The sequence below is a fragment of the Vigna umbellata genome, chromosome 6, assembly GCF_029865625.1.
Source record: "Vigna umbellata cultivar VRB3 chromosome 6, Vumbellata_1.0, whole genome shotgun sequence".
NCBI classification, from domain to species: domain Eukaryota; kingdom Viridiplantae; phylum Streptophyta; class Magnoliopsida; order Fabales; family Fabaceae; genus Vigna; species Vigna umbellata.
In genome coordinates this window covers 9,862,542-9,877,841 of record NC_142170.1, presented here as the reverse complement: position 1 = coordinate 9,877,841, position 15,300 = coordinate 9,862,542, and the positions used below count along the sequence as shown (strand labels likewise).

Below are 15,300 nucleotides of genomic sequence, written 5' to 3'. Positions count from 1 at the left end.
TAACATTCACTATGTCATCCCTAGAATAGCTCCAACTAGAAAAATAAAAAACACTCACTTAACCTTAATCCACATTCCTCACTTATCCAATTTGTTTACCTCTCATCTCCATCATCTCTCACCCACAGATAGTAACTCGTTTGTTCGTTCATTTGTTTTCCACTTTAATAACAAAATAATTGATGATGTTGATGTTGATTTTTGATTGGAGGGTTGCGTTATATCTTTTTCCTTCTGATTGTTATTAAATTTCGTTTTAAATTTTAGAATTAGTAGTTTATCTCTAGGAAGATTTAATATTTTGACTATTAAGTTGTCTAGAAATATTTTCTAGAAGAGAAAAATCGTCATGTGAAAAGGGGATTCCCAGAAAGAGTAAGTCATTGTCCAAAAAATGGATTTCTGAAGTTAGCTCTTAAAAATAATCCTAAAAACATATTTTCCACTTAAAACAATATTTTGTACTTTTCACCTTCCTACATATAACCAACGCCAAAACACAACAAAAAATGAAGCTCTTGCACATCGTACTAAATGATTTACCAAGAACAAATTATTGAAGAAAGTTATGAACAGAGAAAATTATTGTTGTTGACTTTGTCCCCTTATTCAGAAAAGAGACATTGCTCATATTAATAAGCATATTTTCATTTCATTTTTGTAAAAAGAATAAAAATATTCTAACAAATTACACATCTTCTAATAGATTCGAGCATATTGCAGAATATTGAATAGTTTTCAAGAAGAACTGCATTGATATACCAATTAATTAAAAATCAACCAGAAATTAGTAAACTAATCATAATGAACCTGTTAGCTCTCACATCATGTAAGTTTATTTTAAAAAATTTACATCTCCAACTTGTTTGGTGAATATAAACATGATGTTGTCATTCTGATTTATCATTTACCGCAAAAGTGAAATTAAGAAACAAAAAAATGCACTAAATTTCAATTGGAATTTAAACTTAATAAATTTGTTATCATCACACTCATAGTTTAACTTCTATTCCTTTCATTTCTATGATTATATCAAAATTATAAAAATGATGTTGTCATTCTTATTTATCACTTGCCGTATAAGTAAAATTAAGAAAAACAAAACATATTGAATTTTAAATTTGAATTTAAACTAATAAATTTGTTATCATTATGCTCATAGTTTAACTTCTACTCCTTTCATTTCTATTATTTTATCAAAATTTGTATTAAGAAACTAAATGCTTTGCAACTATTATTAGTTTTGAAATTATTGAAATTATTATAGACTTTACTTTTTTACAAATTTAATAACAATCAGAAGTGAAAAGATATAACACAGCCCTCTAATAAAAAATCAACATCAACATCATCAATTTTTTTGTTATTAAAGTAGAAAACAAATGAACAAACAAAGCAAGAGTAACAAATTGCGGTGTCACAGGTTGTTGTGTGTGGATGTGAAAGAGGATGGAGATGAGAGATAAACAAATTGGATAAATGAGGAATGTGGATTAGAGTTAGGTGAGTGTTTTTGATTTTTTAAATTATAGAGATGATAGAGAGAATGTTGGAGTGAGAGAGATGAAAGAGAAAGGATTGAGAGAGAAATGAGAGATGAGAAAGAGGTGAGTAAAGGTTTTAGGGTTTCTTCATTTTTTTTTAGTTTTGAGAATGAAATTATTCAAATATCTTTGACCTTAGAATCATAATATATCAAAATATTTTTGTTTATTATATATTAACTCTCGTTCCTTTTATTTTTTAATTTGCCCTATACTCTAGTCAACCAACCTAACTTTATTAAATTGTTAAAAGCGGATTATGATGTGAACTTTACTCCCATCTTTTTGGATGGACTTATTATGGTGTTATAATAGAATAAAGAGTGTTGCTCCCTCGACCACCACCAAATGCTCCTTGCACCATCTTATACCTAATTTGTCCTTGCTATAAAATGGATGTCAACATCTGTTTCACCTTCAACGGATGTTAACATCTGTTTACATATTTTATATTATAGTTTATTGTTTTTATTTAAAAAAAAAAGAAAACCTTAACAGATGTGGCACATCTTTTAACGGATGTGGCACATCCGTTTAAGTAATTTTATAAAAAGTATTTAAATAATTTATTAAATAATAATACATAAATTAAATTAATAATTATTATTTTATTAAATAAAATAAAATTAATTTATATATAATTACGCAATAAATTTTAAAAAAATTAAATAATATTTATATATTAATTTAAAATACAATAAATTAATAAACTAAAAACTTAAAACAAAAACCTCAACTGATGTCGCCACATCCCTTTAAGTAGATTTATAAAAAATATTTAAACAATTATTTATATAATAATACATAAACTAAATTAATAATTATTATTTATTAAATAAAATAAAATAAATTAATACATAATTACATAATAAATTTAAAAATAAATAAATAATATTTAAATATTAATTTAAAATACAATAAATTAATAAACTAAAAAAAAAACTCAACGGATGTCGCCACATCCGTTTAAGTAGATTTATAAAAATTATTTAAATAATAATACATAAACTAAATTAATAATAATTATTTTATTAAATAAAATAAAATAAATTAATATATAATTACGTAATAAATATTAAAAAATTAAATAATATTTATATATTAATTTAAAATACAATAAATTAATAAACTAGAAATTAAAAAAAAAAACTCAACGGATGTCGCCACATCTATTAACGGATGTCGCCACATCTGTTAACGGATGTCACTACATCTGTTAACGGATGTGACACATCCGCTTAAGTAAATTTATAAAAAATATGTAAATAATAATACATAAATTAAATTAATAATAATTATTTTATTAAATAAAATTAATTAATATATAATTACGTAATAAATTTGAAAAAATTAAATAATATTTATATATTAATTTAAAATACAATAAATTAATAAATTAAAAACTAAAAAAAAAACTCAACGGATGTCGTCGTATCCGTTAATGGATGTGACACATCCGTTTAAGTAGATTTATAAAAAATATTTAAATAATAATACATAAACTAAATTAATAATAATTATTTTATTAAATATAATAAAATTAATTAATATATAATTACGTAATAAATTTTAAAAATATTAAATAATATTTATATATTAATTTAAAATACAATAAATTAATAAAGTAATAACTAAAGAAAAACCTCAACGGATATGACCACATCTGTTGAAGAATTTTTTTCTTCAACGGATGTTGACATTTGTTGAAGAAAAGAAGTGAGGTGTAGGATATTTTAAAATATAAAAATAGTTTTAAAATTTTAAAAATATAGTGGTGCATAGACCAATGTGGATGGTGTAGGAAGTAATCGGGAATAAAACCCTAAAAAAACATGCATTCAAAATTAATATAATGTTTACAAAATCTTACAAAATCCAACATAAATGTTAAGAATAAAATAAGAGTATGACAAAAAGTCTTTTACGAATGCTGTTTTTTTTTTTCTGTAGATTTAAATGAAAGGCTAAAATTATGATTTGGATACATTAATTGTTTTGGATTTAGACTGTGATGAGGGAAGGGGTAGCATGGTAGAATGTTGCCTCAGTGTGTGTCAGTGAGCTGAAAAACACTTTTACTATACTTTTTAATAATTGGTTTAATAAAGTACGACTAAGAGTTTGATTGCGAAACTTAAAACAGAATTAACACTGAGGTCTTTTATTTAAAATTCAATTTTTGGGTTTTTTTTATGCAATTAATCTAAGCAAAAGTTTCAATTTCTTAAATTTTTGTTAATGTAAATTTTATGTTGATATATAACTAAGACATTAGTATTTTCACATTAATATTTAACAACTTATAAGGCTTGTGAGTTTATGATGTGAACGTTGAGTTATGTTAAAAATATATTATTTAAAGTTTTACATTGAATTTAGTTCATGAAATTTAACTCCATTAAATATTTGTTTGTCATAACCGCTTAATATAACTTTAATTAAATAATTTATACACTTTCAAACCAATTTCATCTTACAAAAATTTGAATAAATTCATATTTGTATTTTATAACCTCCAGAAACAGTAAATATACACAATTAACCAAAAAAAAATCCAAATAAATGCAAATATTTGATAAAGGATACTTCCACCTTCCATTTTATTACTTCTTGACAGCCAAATATATAACATTGATTCTTTCAAATAAATAAAGTTCATGCTTTCTTCAAGGCTGGAGCTTCGTAGACAGATTCATAAAACACTCAAACTTTGTTTTTTTCTTTTTCAACTTTACAAAGTCTTATCTCTCGTCTATGAGGTAGCAGTTGCATCAAATATTACGAACCACTATTTAGTTTATTAATTAATTCCTTATATTCCAAATTTAAATATCCATTTTATATATATATATATATATATATATATATATATATATATATATATATATATATATATATATATATATATATATTCCCTTACCACAAACATTATGGCTGAAAATAAAATTTTAAAAAGGGTCTTCAGTTAATTATTTATTTTTGTCTATATTTTCTTATTCATTTCCTATGTAACTATGGTCATCGATCGGAATTTAAATAGCCAATTCACGCCAAACAATTGTTTTGTTTTATTTAATACCATAGATTGACCTCAAATATGTTCCAAAGAGGATGTGCATGACATAATATATTTCATATATGCAATAAATTTTAGGATAAAAGATTTTTTATTTTAAAAGTCTACAAATATTGTGTAAATAAAATTTCTAATTAGCACTGTACTTTTTTTTTCGGATGAAAAAAGTTGTCTCATTTAGAAATGCAAACAGCTACGTACCGCCTGATTTTAAAGCTCAATCCAACTTTTTTTTTTGTAAGTTTTGCTTTACTCATTATATTAGAATTAGATTAAATAACATGTTCATTGAGTACAATTAATCCAACTTTAACTCAGAATAATATATGAATAATACAAATATTTATTTGATATTTTTTATTTGAAAAACAATTTTATAGCTCACATCATTATGTACTGTGTAATATTTCCCTTACTTTATAATTACTAAAGCATATTATAAATATTTGTTTTCATTTAGTCTTTTTTTTTAAAAAATGATTTTTGTAAACTTAATCAACCCGTTACATATTGTGTTTGATTGCTAAATAAAAAAAATAGTAAACTTGATTAAATCCAAGTTAATTTTGATATCCAACTCAATTATGATATAATTAAGTAATTTTTCAAAAATAAATTCATAGGGAAAATATTAAAAAATAATAAAATTAAATTTCAAAAGATAAAATTGGTTTATGTGCAAATTAAGAGTCAAAAATTAAAAGGATTGTATATACAAACTAACTAATACATAAATTAATTTTAATTTACAGTAAAAATTATTTTTTTTCTTCTAAAAGGTCCTTTTAGAATAAACTCTAAATTTAATTTAATTAAATTAAAGATTCGATTACACTAAACCTGAGCCAGATAATTTAAACCTCTTATTTTGCCTAGAAATATACGAGTTAAGGTCAAGTTTGCAATAAATGAATGACCACGTCCATTTCCTTACCACACTCAAATTTTTTCTATAGATAGATATAAAATAAGTAGTTTGATTCAAATTTTTTATCTTTAAAAATGACAAGTTGACAAAAAATAATTCTACTTTTGAAATAACGAGTGTTTGGTTACATTTAAAGTTTCCTTTTATATATATATATATATATATATATATATATATATATATATATATATATATATATATATATTCAGAAATACAATTAATTAAATATTGTTCATTATATATATTCAGAAGTACAATTAATTAAATATTGTTCATTACTACACTCAACATTAGGGGTGGGCAAATCAAACTAAACTGCACTGCACTACTAAAAACTGTATTGAACTAAAAACTAGTTCAGAAAAACTAAACTGCACTAAAAAATAGTTCAGAAAAACTGAACTGAACTGTTTTTGTTTTATTAAACTGTACTGAACTGAACTATACTTAACTGTACTAAACTACACTATAAACTGAACTGAACTACTAACTATACTAATTTTGAACTGAATACTAATTTTAACCAAGAATTGCACTAACTATACAACACTAATAACTACAGCACTAACTAGTAAATTTGAACCAGAAATATGATTCAGTAAATGTGGTGGCTGTACCCATAATTCAAGTAGAACTTTAACTTATATGGTGAGAACAATAGCAGTAGCTCTCCTAGGCATGGAGCCATAGACACACAGATGACAGTAGCAACTTATCACGATGCAGATATCAGCGGCAATGTAAACAGTGCAGGTTATCAGCAGAAGCGATAGGACAGTAATTATTACCATTAGAAAATGTAGAATCTGAGTCAAAACATGAAATACTGGAATCATCCAAACGACAAAGGGGAAAGCTTACTTCATTTCATGTTTACAAATGTTACCTTTCTCAGGCACACATAGTATAACTTTCCCACACACATCTCTACTGCAATTCCAATATTTATATTAGACTTTTCTCTAGAAAAAAGGTAATCATTGAAGACTTGAAGCAAGCACATAATTTCTTGTTGAATCATCCTGTAGCAAAGCATTGAAAAACAATATTAAGCATTTGTGTCCTGTTTCCAAGACAAAACAACATGAAAAACAAAGCATTAAGATTATAGTCTTACACACATGTACTTTAGATAACTAACAAATTGTGGCAAAACTTCAATCATCCAAATTAATAGCAACACTTGAAGGTCCCACTTCATCTTGAGAGGTTATCTCTACAAAAATAAAATAAAATATTTCATAATTTTTTAACACTTAAAATATAAATTAAAAAGTATATAAATTTGTCATATAATCTCACCTTGCTCAAATTTATCAAGTTCTTTAGGATCCTCATCAAAAAGTATAGAGAAAGGTGTTCCTTTTAACCAATCTTGTGTGCAAACAAGCACTTCCACTATTTTAGGCGTTAGACAACTACGATAAGGACTAACCACTCTTCCTCCTGTACTGAATGCACACTCTGATGCTACGGTAGAGATAGGAATGGCTAACACCTCTCGAGCCATGTTTGCAAGAATAGCATACATAATGCATTCCAAATAAGTGGCAATATAGAAAGCTTACATAGGCAGAGATTCATTATTGAATTCTAGAGATAAAAAGCATAAAGATTAGCATCAGTAACTAACATCTCACCTTGTGCTTTCCTTTGATAGGATCATAAGATTCGATAACACCTTCATAAAACCTGTAGTGAAGAATTAAACAAACTAAAATTACAGAAAAATATAAAGTAAGCAACAACAGCACGCACACATATGCGTGGGTTAAAATCTCAATAAGCTATGGACCTTTGCAACATTTAAAGACAAAAAAATGCAAGAGGACTGACAATTATCTCCTGCTCTCTTATAATCAATAAAAGAAGAGATTTAAATAACTACATTAAAGTTAAAAACTTCAATTTGTGCCAAGAAGACATGAACAAAGCGTGTAGATGACAACCAGAGGAGAAGAAATATTTGTTTAGATACCAAGCAAAACTTACCACTGAAGTTATGACATATAGATTATTAAAAAATTATTTAGATCCTTATTCCAGGGTAAATCAATAAACCTCACTGGCCCACAAATTATTGCTATCAAATTATGAGATAAACACAGAAAAAGAGCACGACTGAAACTATAACACACACAAACCACTTGCTATAGTTAAGGATATTGTTCATGTAAAGGAGAAAGTGAACAAAAATAGAATGCACAAAATATTTTTAGACAAATTTATAGTTGGCTTATAAACGTCAAATATAAATTTTGACAACTTAATTACAAAAGTATTATCACACATTTTTTACATTTGATTTTTATACATTAGACATAAATTCAAGGATGTGATAAATTGTTATACATTAGACATAAATTCAAGGATGTGATAAATTGTTATGCATTAGACATAAATTCAAGGATGTGATAAATTGTTATATATTAGACATAAATTAAAGAATGTGATAAATTGTTCTTATGTTAGTGAATAAAAAACTATATAATAATGAAAAAGAGTTGATTTAAGTGTTATCATCAAAACTTAATAAATCTGTTAGTGTACGAAGTTGTGTATAATTGAAGAATTGGTAATTTTTATCGTAATAATTGTACAAAAAGTAAAAAAAAAATATGAGATTATATTTTTGTATGATTCATAACCTATTGTATATTTCTGACAAAGCTCACAATCATATTCTCCTATTCTGATTAACATTACTCACATCCCAATCTCCATACTTTGATTTGAGGTCTCATTTCCATTTACTCAATAAAGCATTATTAAACAAATGCAATAGCCATCCCATTTCCATTTGCGGATTTTCTCACACTTTTCCCAAGAGAATTTTCTCCTCTTCTGGCAACCTCCTCATCCAAGTCCCTTGCTTTTTCTTCACTTTGTACAATATAGGTTATGTTTATTCTATTTAGTAAAAAAAGAAACATTGAATTTATTATTTTGAACTTTATATCTCACCAGAAAAGAAAAGAAAAACAGCATTTTTTGTCCTTACATTTGATAGGAGAACAAGAGTTGGTCTCGTGACCACATTTCGAAACCACTATAGCAGCCAGGAGCTTCATTTTGCAAAAATATTTCACCAATAAAAAAATATGTAAGAGTTCTTAAAAAACCAAATTGCAGAAGCAATGAACAAGATACTTATAACGACATTTCTAGGCTCAAGTTAATCACATTATTCAACAAAATTATATATATATATATATATATATATATATATATATATATATATATATATATATATATATATATATATATATATATTCATGTACTGTACGATCCTCCGACCGAGCGGTTAACTCAGATCGAACGGTTCTTCCAAGACCGGCTCTCCTTTGGCTGACTCTCCTAAGGTCATCTCCAAGACCGCCCATCTGGGTCAACCACCAGGCCGGCCACCCATACTGACAGGCCGTCCCGGCCGACTAACCACTAGGTCGGCCACTAGGTTAAATTACGAATAGTAATCACTCATTAAGACCCTTAATGGAGATTAAGGTATGATTGAGCCGTCATCAGGCCCACGAAAGGTAAAAGTCCATTACAATCCGTATAAATAAAGGTCTCAGGTATGACTTCAGACCAGATTGCATAATACATGTTATACTTGCTATAATAATCACTCGGTCACTTTACCTGCTCGGTCTTCAACCTAGAGCATGAAGTAGCGTCCGCCCCAAGCCCCGTCCGTCTACCGCGTTCGATCACACCAAACCCGACCGGAACAATTCATTTTTTTTATCTTTGATTGTGGCCTTGGTAGTATATTGACGAAAATATAATGTACTACCCAACCCGGCCTTTACCGAACGAAATATGAAATCTATAATTGACAGCAACTTATGGTTAATTATTATATTATCATCACATTGAGGTAACAAATAATATTTTGTTAAAATTGAAATAAAAATTTCTCTTTGAAGTCTGTTTGCATAAAAAAATAACTACTAGATCAAGTCAATTTCTTTGGTGCAAAAGACATTTATCTCCGAATTTCAATCAAAGAGTAGCCACTTATGGTTAAAAAATACTACTGTTTAGATCAGTACGATGTTCAACAAAAATTTATCCAAGGATTTGTTTCCCCCTCCATAACTACGTGATTCATTTGTATAACCCCAAAACCTCTGGCACCAGACACTTTCATCAGATGCATGCACACAAAAAAAAAATGAAAAGCTTACAAACTATGATCAAATTAGATCTCGGAAAGGAAGATAACAAAGGTACAGAATACATGAAGAATTCTTCCAAACTGAGGAGTGCAATTTGACTAATCTCCTTGGCCCTCTCTTTAGTCTTGAAGCCGCAATTCACTTGAAGCACCAAACAGAACTTGGACACAGCCCCAACCTGTAACATTTCATGGAGCGCTCTAGCATTGGCGGAATACCTACAAATGGAGGCCAAAATTCTAACCCCTCTATCGCTTGCTTGCCACGAGAGAGACCCTTATAATTTTTTTGGACATAATGACCACTCCTACACCATGATTCAACAAGTCTGCACGCCCTTCCGCACACCCACAAAGTTGATCCAAAGCTATTAAAATGAGTTCACAAGTTCTTCTTTCCGAGGCACAAACAAGTAGTTCAATGAGGACCGAAACTGCACCGCCCTCAACCCCTCTGATCCTGTTTCTTCCCCAAGGAAAGAGCTCCACGATCGGCTTCAATGCAGCCTTTGAAGCCTGTTGTGAAATCTGATCACGCAGCACGCTCAAGATTTCACAAACAGCACTGTTTTTGACACTGATTAATCGGACAGGATCAGCCACTTCCATTTTGCAAGGGCATCTTCGAAAATACTTGGACAAAAAGATTAGACTTACGGGAAGGAAATGTACTATTGTCCCGCTCAACAGTTAATCTCTGTTGGTTTACTCAAATGCTCAGCCTCAAAATTCTCTTTCTGTGGTCTTCGTTCTACAGACTGTCATGTGAATTTTGAAGCAAAATCAGTAACTAATAAAGCAATAAAACTGAGAAATAAGTCAATAATCGCACTTATACTAGTATCATACCTGACAATTTGAACAGCGCTACAACCAGCGTTATTCGAGATTCTCTTAGCTCTCATTTGTTTCCTTACAGATTCAACTTCGACCCACCTTTCTGCTAAAGCATAAACATTTGACAGAGATACATAGTCTTCACTCTTTGAAGTCAACTCTGGATGACTACATTCTTCCAACTGGAGGAGAAATTTTCCCACCTTCTCTCCCATCACAACATCTTCATGAATCTTGCATGCACCTAGCAGAGTCCTCCATATTACATCATCAGGATCAATTGGCATCCGCATGATAAATTCATATGCTTCTTTTAACTTTCCAGCACGACCAAGAAGGTCAACAATGCAACCATAATGTTTTATCTGAGGTGTCACATTAAATGTTCTCTTCATTTCATGGAACAATTGAAGGCCTTCTTCGACAAGCCCACCATGACAACAAGCAGATAGAAAGCTAGTAAAAGTTGCTTCATTAGGCTTCACGCCGTAATCCCCCATCTTGTATAAAACCTCCAAGGCTTGTTTTCCTTTCCCATGGATAGCTAGGCCAGTAGTCATTGCCGTCCAAGTCAAGATATTCTTCTGGTTCATGCGCCAGAAGACAGACAAGGCACTATCAAGGCATCCACATTTTGAGTACATATCAACAAGACCAGTCCCAATAAACACATCATCTTCAGTACACAATGTCTTTTCAGCAAATGCATGTACGCAAGCACCAGTTTCCAGCAAACCCATCTGAGAAACTGCTGAAAGGACAGCAACTACAGTTGTATCTGTTGGTTTGATTCCACATACATCAACCAACATGTCCTTAAACAATGACAATGCATTGAAAGCATATTGTCTTTTCCCTTCTTTAAGGGAAGAATAACCTGTTATCATAGCATTCCACGTAATACTGCTTCTCATTGACATTTCATCAAACATTTGTCGGGCTGAGATAATATCTTTGTTGCTAGAATAAAAGTATATTTTCGTAGTCGAAACCAAAATATTTGACCCAACCCCATGTTTTACTATCAGGGAATGTAGTTGTCTACCAACCCACAACGTTGAAGCTGACGGAAAGCGAGCACAGGCTCCAAGAACAAAATTGTAAGTGTAATCATCAAAAAACATGAGTCCCCGAGAAAACTCATATCGGAAAATTATAATAGAATCATTGGGTTTAACACATCTTATCAAAGTGTTAAAGAGAAACAGGTCTGGCTTGTCAAAGTACTGGAACACTAAATGTGCATTATTAGCAATGTGTGAGTCTGGTGAGCCACAATAATGCTCAATTAACTTGGCCAAGACGGCGGGCGATTTCAGGCCATTAGTAATTAACTGGGCATGAATTTGCTTTATATTTTTGGACACTTTGGGAAAAGAATATAAGAAAGAAATACATCTAAGTCTTGGAAGGCAGTTCAGCATGAGGTAAATTATGGCCCATAGAAGAATATTAAAAATCTCAGCTCAAGTGATGAATTTTGATGTCAGAGAGTTCTGCCTTATCATATATCACCTTTCACCTTCATTTGACGCCAAACATTATACTTCAGAAGTTTAATGTGAAATTCACAATAAGGAAGATGATGATGACGATTTAGAACCCTAAAAATCTGCTATGGTAGCACCATCCCCGTACTCAATCACTCTGGCCGTCTATCCAATTCTGTTAAAAAGCTTCTACATGGAAGTCATCCTCATTCGTTCAAGAATATCCTTAACTCAATTTAGTTGAATGCTGAGAGGCTTCTCAGTCATTTCTTCATTTGTAAACAAACTAGTCACAAGTAATAACATAAAAACCCCCAGAATCAGATCATAGTAGTTAGTACCATATAAAACTCAATAAAGCACAAATTGAAATTCCTTTTTACCATTAAGACGAATAAATGTGGAAAATCCCCAACTGTGAAGTTTTTCGAGAGAGGATACTAGGAAGGTTTGACACCAATGGGTCATGAACAAACCCATATAAGAGTTTATTACACCACCTTCAATCCAAACCTTTAGACAATAAGTTTATGATTCTTTCTACTTATATATTGTTAATCTTACTCTCTAATCAACGTAGGACTTCCAATTCTCTTGAATTCCTAACACCAACCCTATACAAGTTAATTATGAATCAAAAGGACAAGCCAGAGTTAAAAAGATATTCCAATAAGCAATTTCCATCACTCAAGCAGTGAACATTGCTCGTGCTTTTTCCCAGTCTTTTTGGGCCTTGCACTTCTGTCCATATACATTAAATTTGTGTATACTCTTGTCTAGGTAATTTTGACTTATTTATGATGCTTTAACACGAACTTTTAACTACCCTCAATAACTCCCTATTCTATTAGTTCTTCCATCCAAGAAACACACGTGGCTAAATACATGATAACTCGTTCCTCACATGAGAACAAATGACAGTATTTAGACATATCTCTACATTCCACCTCACTCAAAATGCTCATTCCGATTTTGCTATGTTATCATCTATGACTCATTACCATCACGGAACTAAAGAAAACCTAAGGAAACCGATGCTTTCAAATCCTAATCGTGACACATCCAATTAAGCATATTAACTAACTATGAAACGCAGACGAATTAAATCAACAGGACCACACATATCAATGAACTATTAATGTAGGCAGTAAATAATAACAGCGGATTGCAAAGAAGCATTAGAGAAAAAGAGAAAAAGCACCTCTGTCAGGTACAAAGTATCCAGTGAGAAATTGCCAGTTGCCGCAAGGAATTGCAATGGATGAAGAAGACGACAGCGGAAGCAATGTTCTCGCAGAGGAACTACAACCTGTTCGAGAATTGAGATGCAGGGGAGGGTCATAACAAGGGTTTTGGGTTGCAGAAATGAGGAGGTAATTGAAGAACCTACTGAACTTTGGAGCTTGATCATTGCGAATACGTTTTTGCTTCCTACACCTCCATAATTGCTAACTGAACCTCGTAACTTCTAAAATGTTCCCGAATGGTCCTTCATAATAATCAATCCGGAAAGTACATTCTAGAACTTAAAAGAAATACGAACTCGCCTGTTTTTGGGCAAGAACAATGCAGGGAAGTGGCGATTCAGTGGTCAGCGGTGGGCGGCGGCAGCGTTTCGCGGTCCAGCGGTGGCAATGCAGTGGCGATTTGCGGTCCAGCGGTGGAGATGCAGCGGCGATTTGCGATCCAACGGCGGCAATGCAGCGGCAGCAGTAGTGGACAGCAGCTCCTTCATGCAAAACCACACGGCAACAAGGAGGAGGTAGAGTAAAATTTGACCTTTTTCGCCTTCACCGTGAGGTGCAGTAGCAATTATGGTGTGCAGGAAGCAAATCACTAGATTGAGGAATAGTCTCATCTATGTGGGTGCCCCATCTATGTGGGTGCCCCATCTATGTAGGTTGTCCTCTAGATTAATTGTTAACTATTATTTTTTTAAAAAGATTATTCTACAAACGCATGAGATTTTTACAAAAATAGAATACATTTATTATATAAATTTAAGTTTATAAATATATAATTAAAATTTAATAGAAGTATTCTATTTTATATAATAGTATAAATAATTAAAATTATTTATTATTATTCGTTTTAATTTAAAATATTTATTTCATATTGATGGTTTTTATTTCTCATTTAATAATTTGTAAATAAATATGAAATTTGACATATTTTTAGGAGAGTCAAAACATTTCTTAATTTCTTTTGTGACGCAATTCAGATAAGATTGCATCATTAAATCTTACACCAAAACAAGTTTAGACTGTTTACTTTTTTGTCAGTAACTAATTAATTTCATTGTTTTGGACAACAATGATTTGTTGTCATTTGTTTTTCTTGTTCTTTCATTGGTTTATAAAGATTCTTCACAGAACCACTTTTAGCAAAAATAAAACTATTTTTTCTATAAATTAAAATTAATTTGTAAAAAAATCTTATAATTTCTTTAGATTTGTATTTTCCTCTTTTGAAAATCTTTATGAAAAAGTATTTTACCACCATAGTAATAAGAAAAATGGTTCTTGAGTGCATGGTCTAGAGGTTTAGCTTTGGCAAAATTCTTGCAACATCCTCATCATGTCTTGGGCTATAACCAAGAAAATGATCTTGTAACAATAAGGTGTGTATCCAACATGCAACAGACATACATTATGAGAGACAGAAACTGCACCAGACAAAGAAAAGTGATGTCTAATCTCAGCAACCCAGTATTATATTGGAAGAGAATACGAATGAATATGAATCCTTTCGTGCTAAATTTTCATATGACAACACGTAAAAGTTATGTTTTTTTTTTATAAATATTATAAAGTTGAACTATATCCAATCTATGAATAGTAAACATATTGAAGTAAAAAAACATAACCACGTTACAAAAAAACTATACCACCAAGAACATGTGTAATTAGTAAATGGACTGAATTACTAATCTTGATTCGTAATGAATATGTAATTATATTGCAGATGATAAAACGATTCGTGTAAAAGATTGCTATGTTTTTCTAAATAATAAAAATTCAAAATTTACAGAAAAAAATTATATTATTAATATTACAGTCTAGAAATGAAAAAGAAATATTGCCACAACTTTCACATGGTGTAATATTAGGAAAAAATGATTATTTATTCCATAACGAATACTTTCATGTATAAACACGCAATGTGGAGTTTAGTTTTGTCATCATGAAATGCGATAATATTTTTGTGACAAGTTTTTTATTAATATCATCTAAAACTTGAAC

The 15,300-nt window shown here is 30.1% G+C and overlaps 1 protein-coding gene across 4 annotated transcripts; it reads right to left on the bottom strand.

Moving 5' to 3' along the window:
* Positions 1 to 9,547: 9,547 nt before the first annotated feature.
* MEF20 (mitochondrial editing factor 20) lies at positions 9,548 to 13,822 on the bottom strand. 4 transcript variants are annotated; one of them, XR_015780456.1, is made up of 4 exons: positions 13,260 to 13,437; positions 10,581 to 12,344; positions 10,389 to 10,489; positions 9,548 to 10,308 (listed from the first exon to the last, which is right to left on the bottom strand). XR_015780456.1 is itself a non-coding variant. In XM_088093419.1 (4 exons), exons 3-4 carry the CDS (start codon positions 11,990 to 11,992, stop codon positions 10,483 to 10,485), a joined length of 1,419 nt encoding a protein of 472 aa, XP_087949545.1. In that variant the 5' UTR covers positions 11,993 to 12,344; positions 13,260 to 13,367; positions 13,449 to 13,822; the 3' UTR covers positions 9,548 to 10,482. The 4 variants fall into 4 exon arrangements, 3 of the variants coding, with proteins under 3 accessions (XP_087949545.1, XP_087949544.1, XP_047182076.2); XM_088093419.1 differs by adding an exon at positions 13,449 to 13,822 and having other exon boundaries at positions 9,548 to 10,489; positions 13,260 to 13,367; XM_088093418.1 differs by having other exon boundaries at positions 9,548 to 10,489; positions 13,260 to 13,436.
* Between the last annotated feature and the right edge of the window lie 1,478 nt (positions 13,823 to 15,300).

Bases quoted from the DNA above. Each gene is read 5' to 3' on its own strand.
- MEF20 (XM_088093419.1), bottom strand. From the start codon at position 11,992: ATGCTGAACTGCCTTCCAAGACTTAGATGTATTTCTTTCTTATATTCT.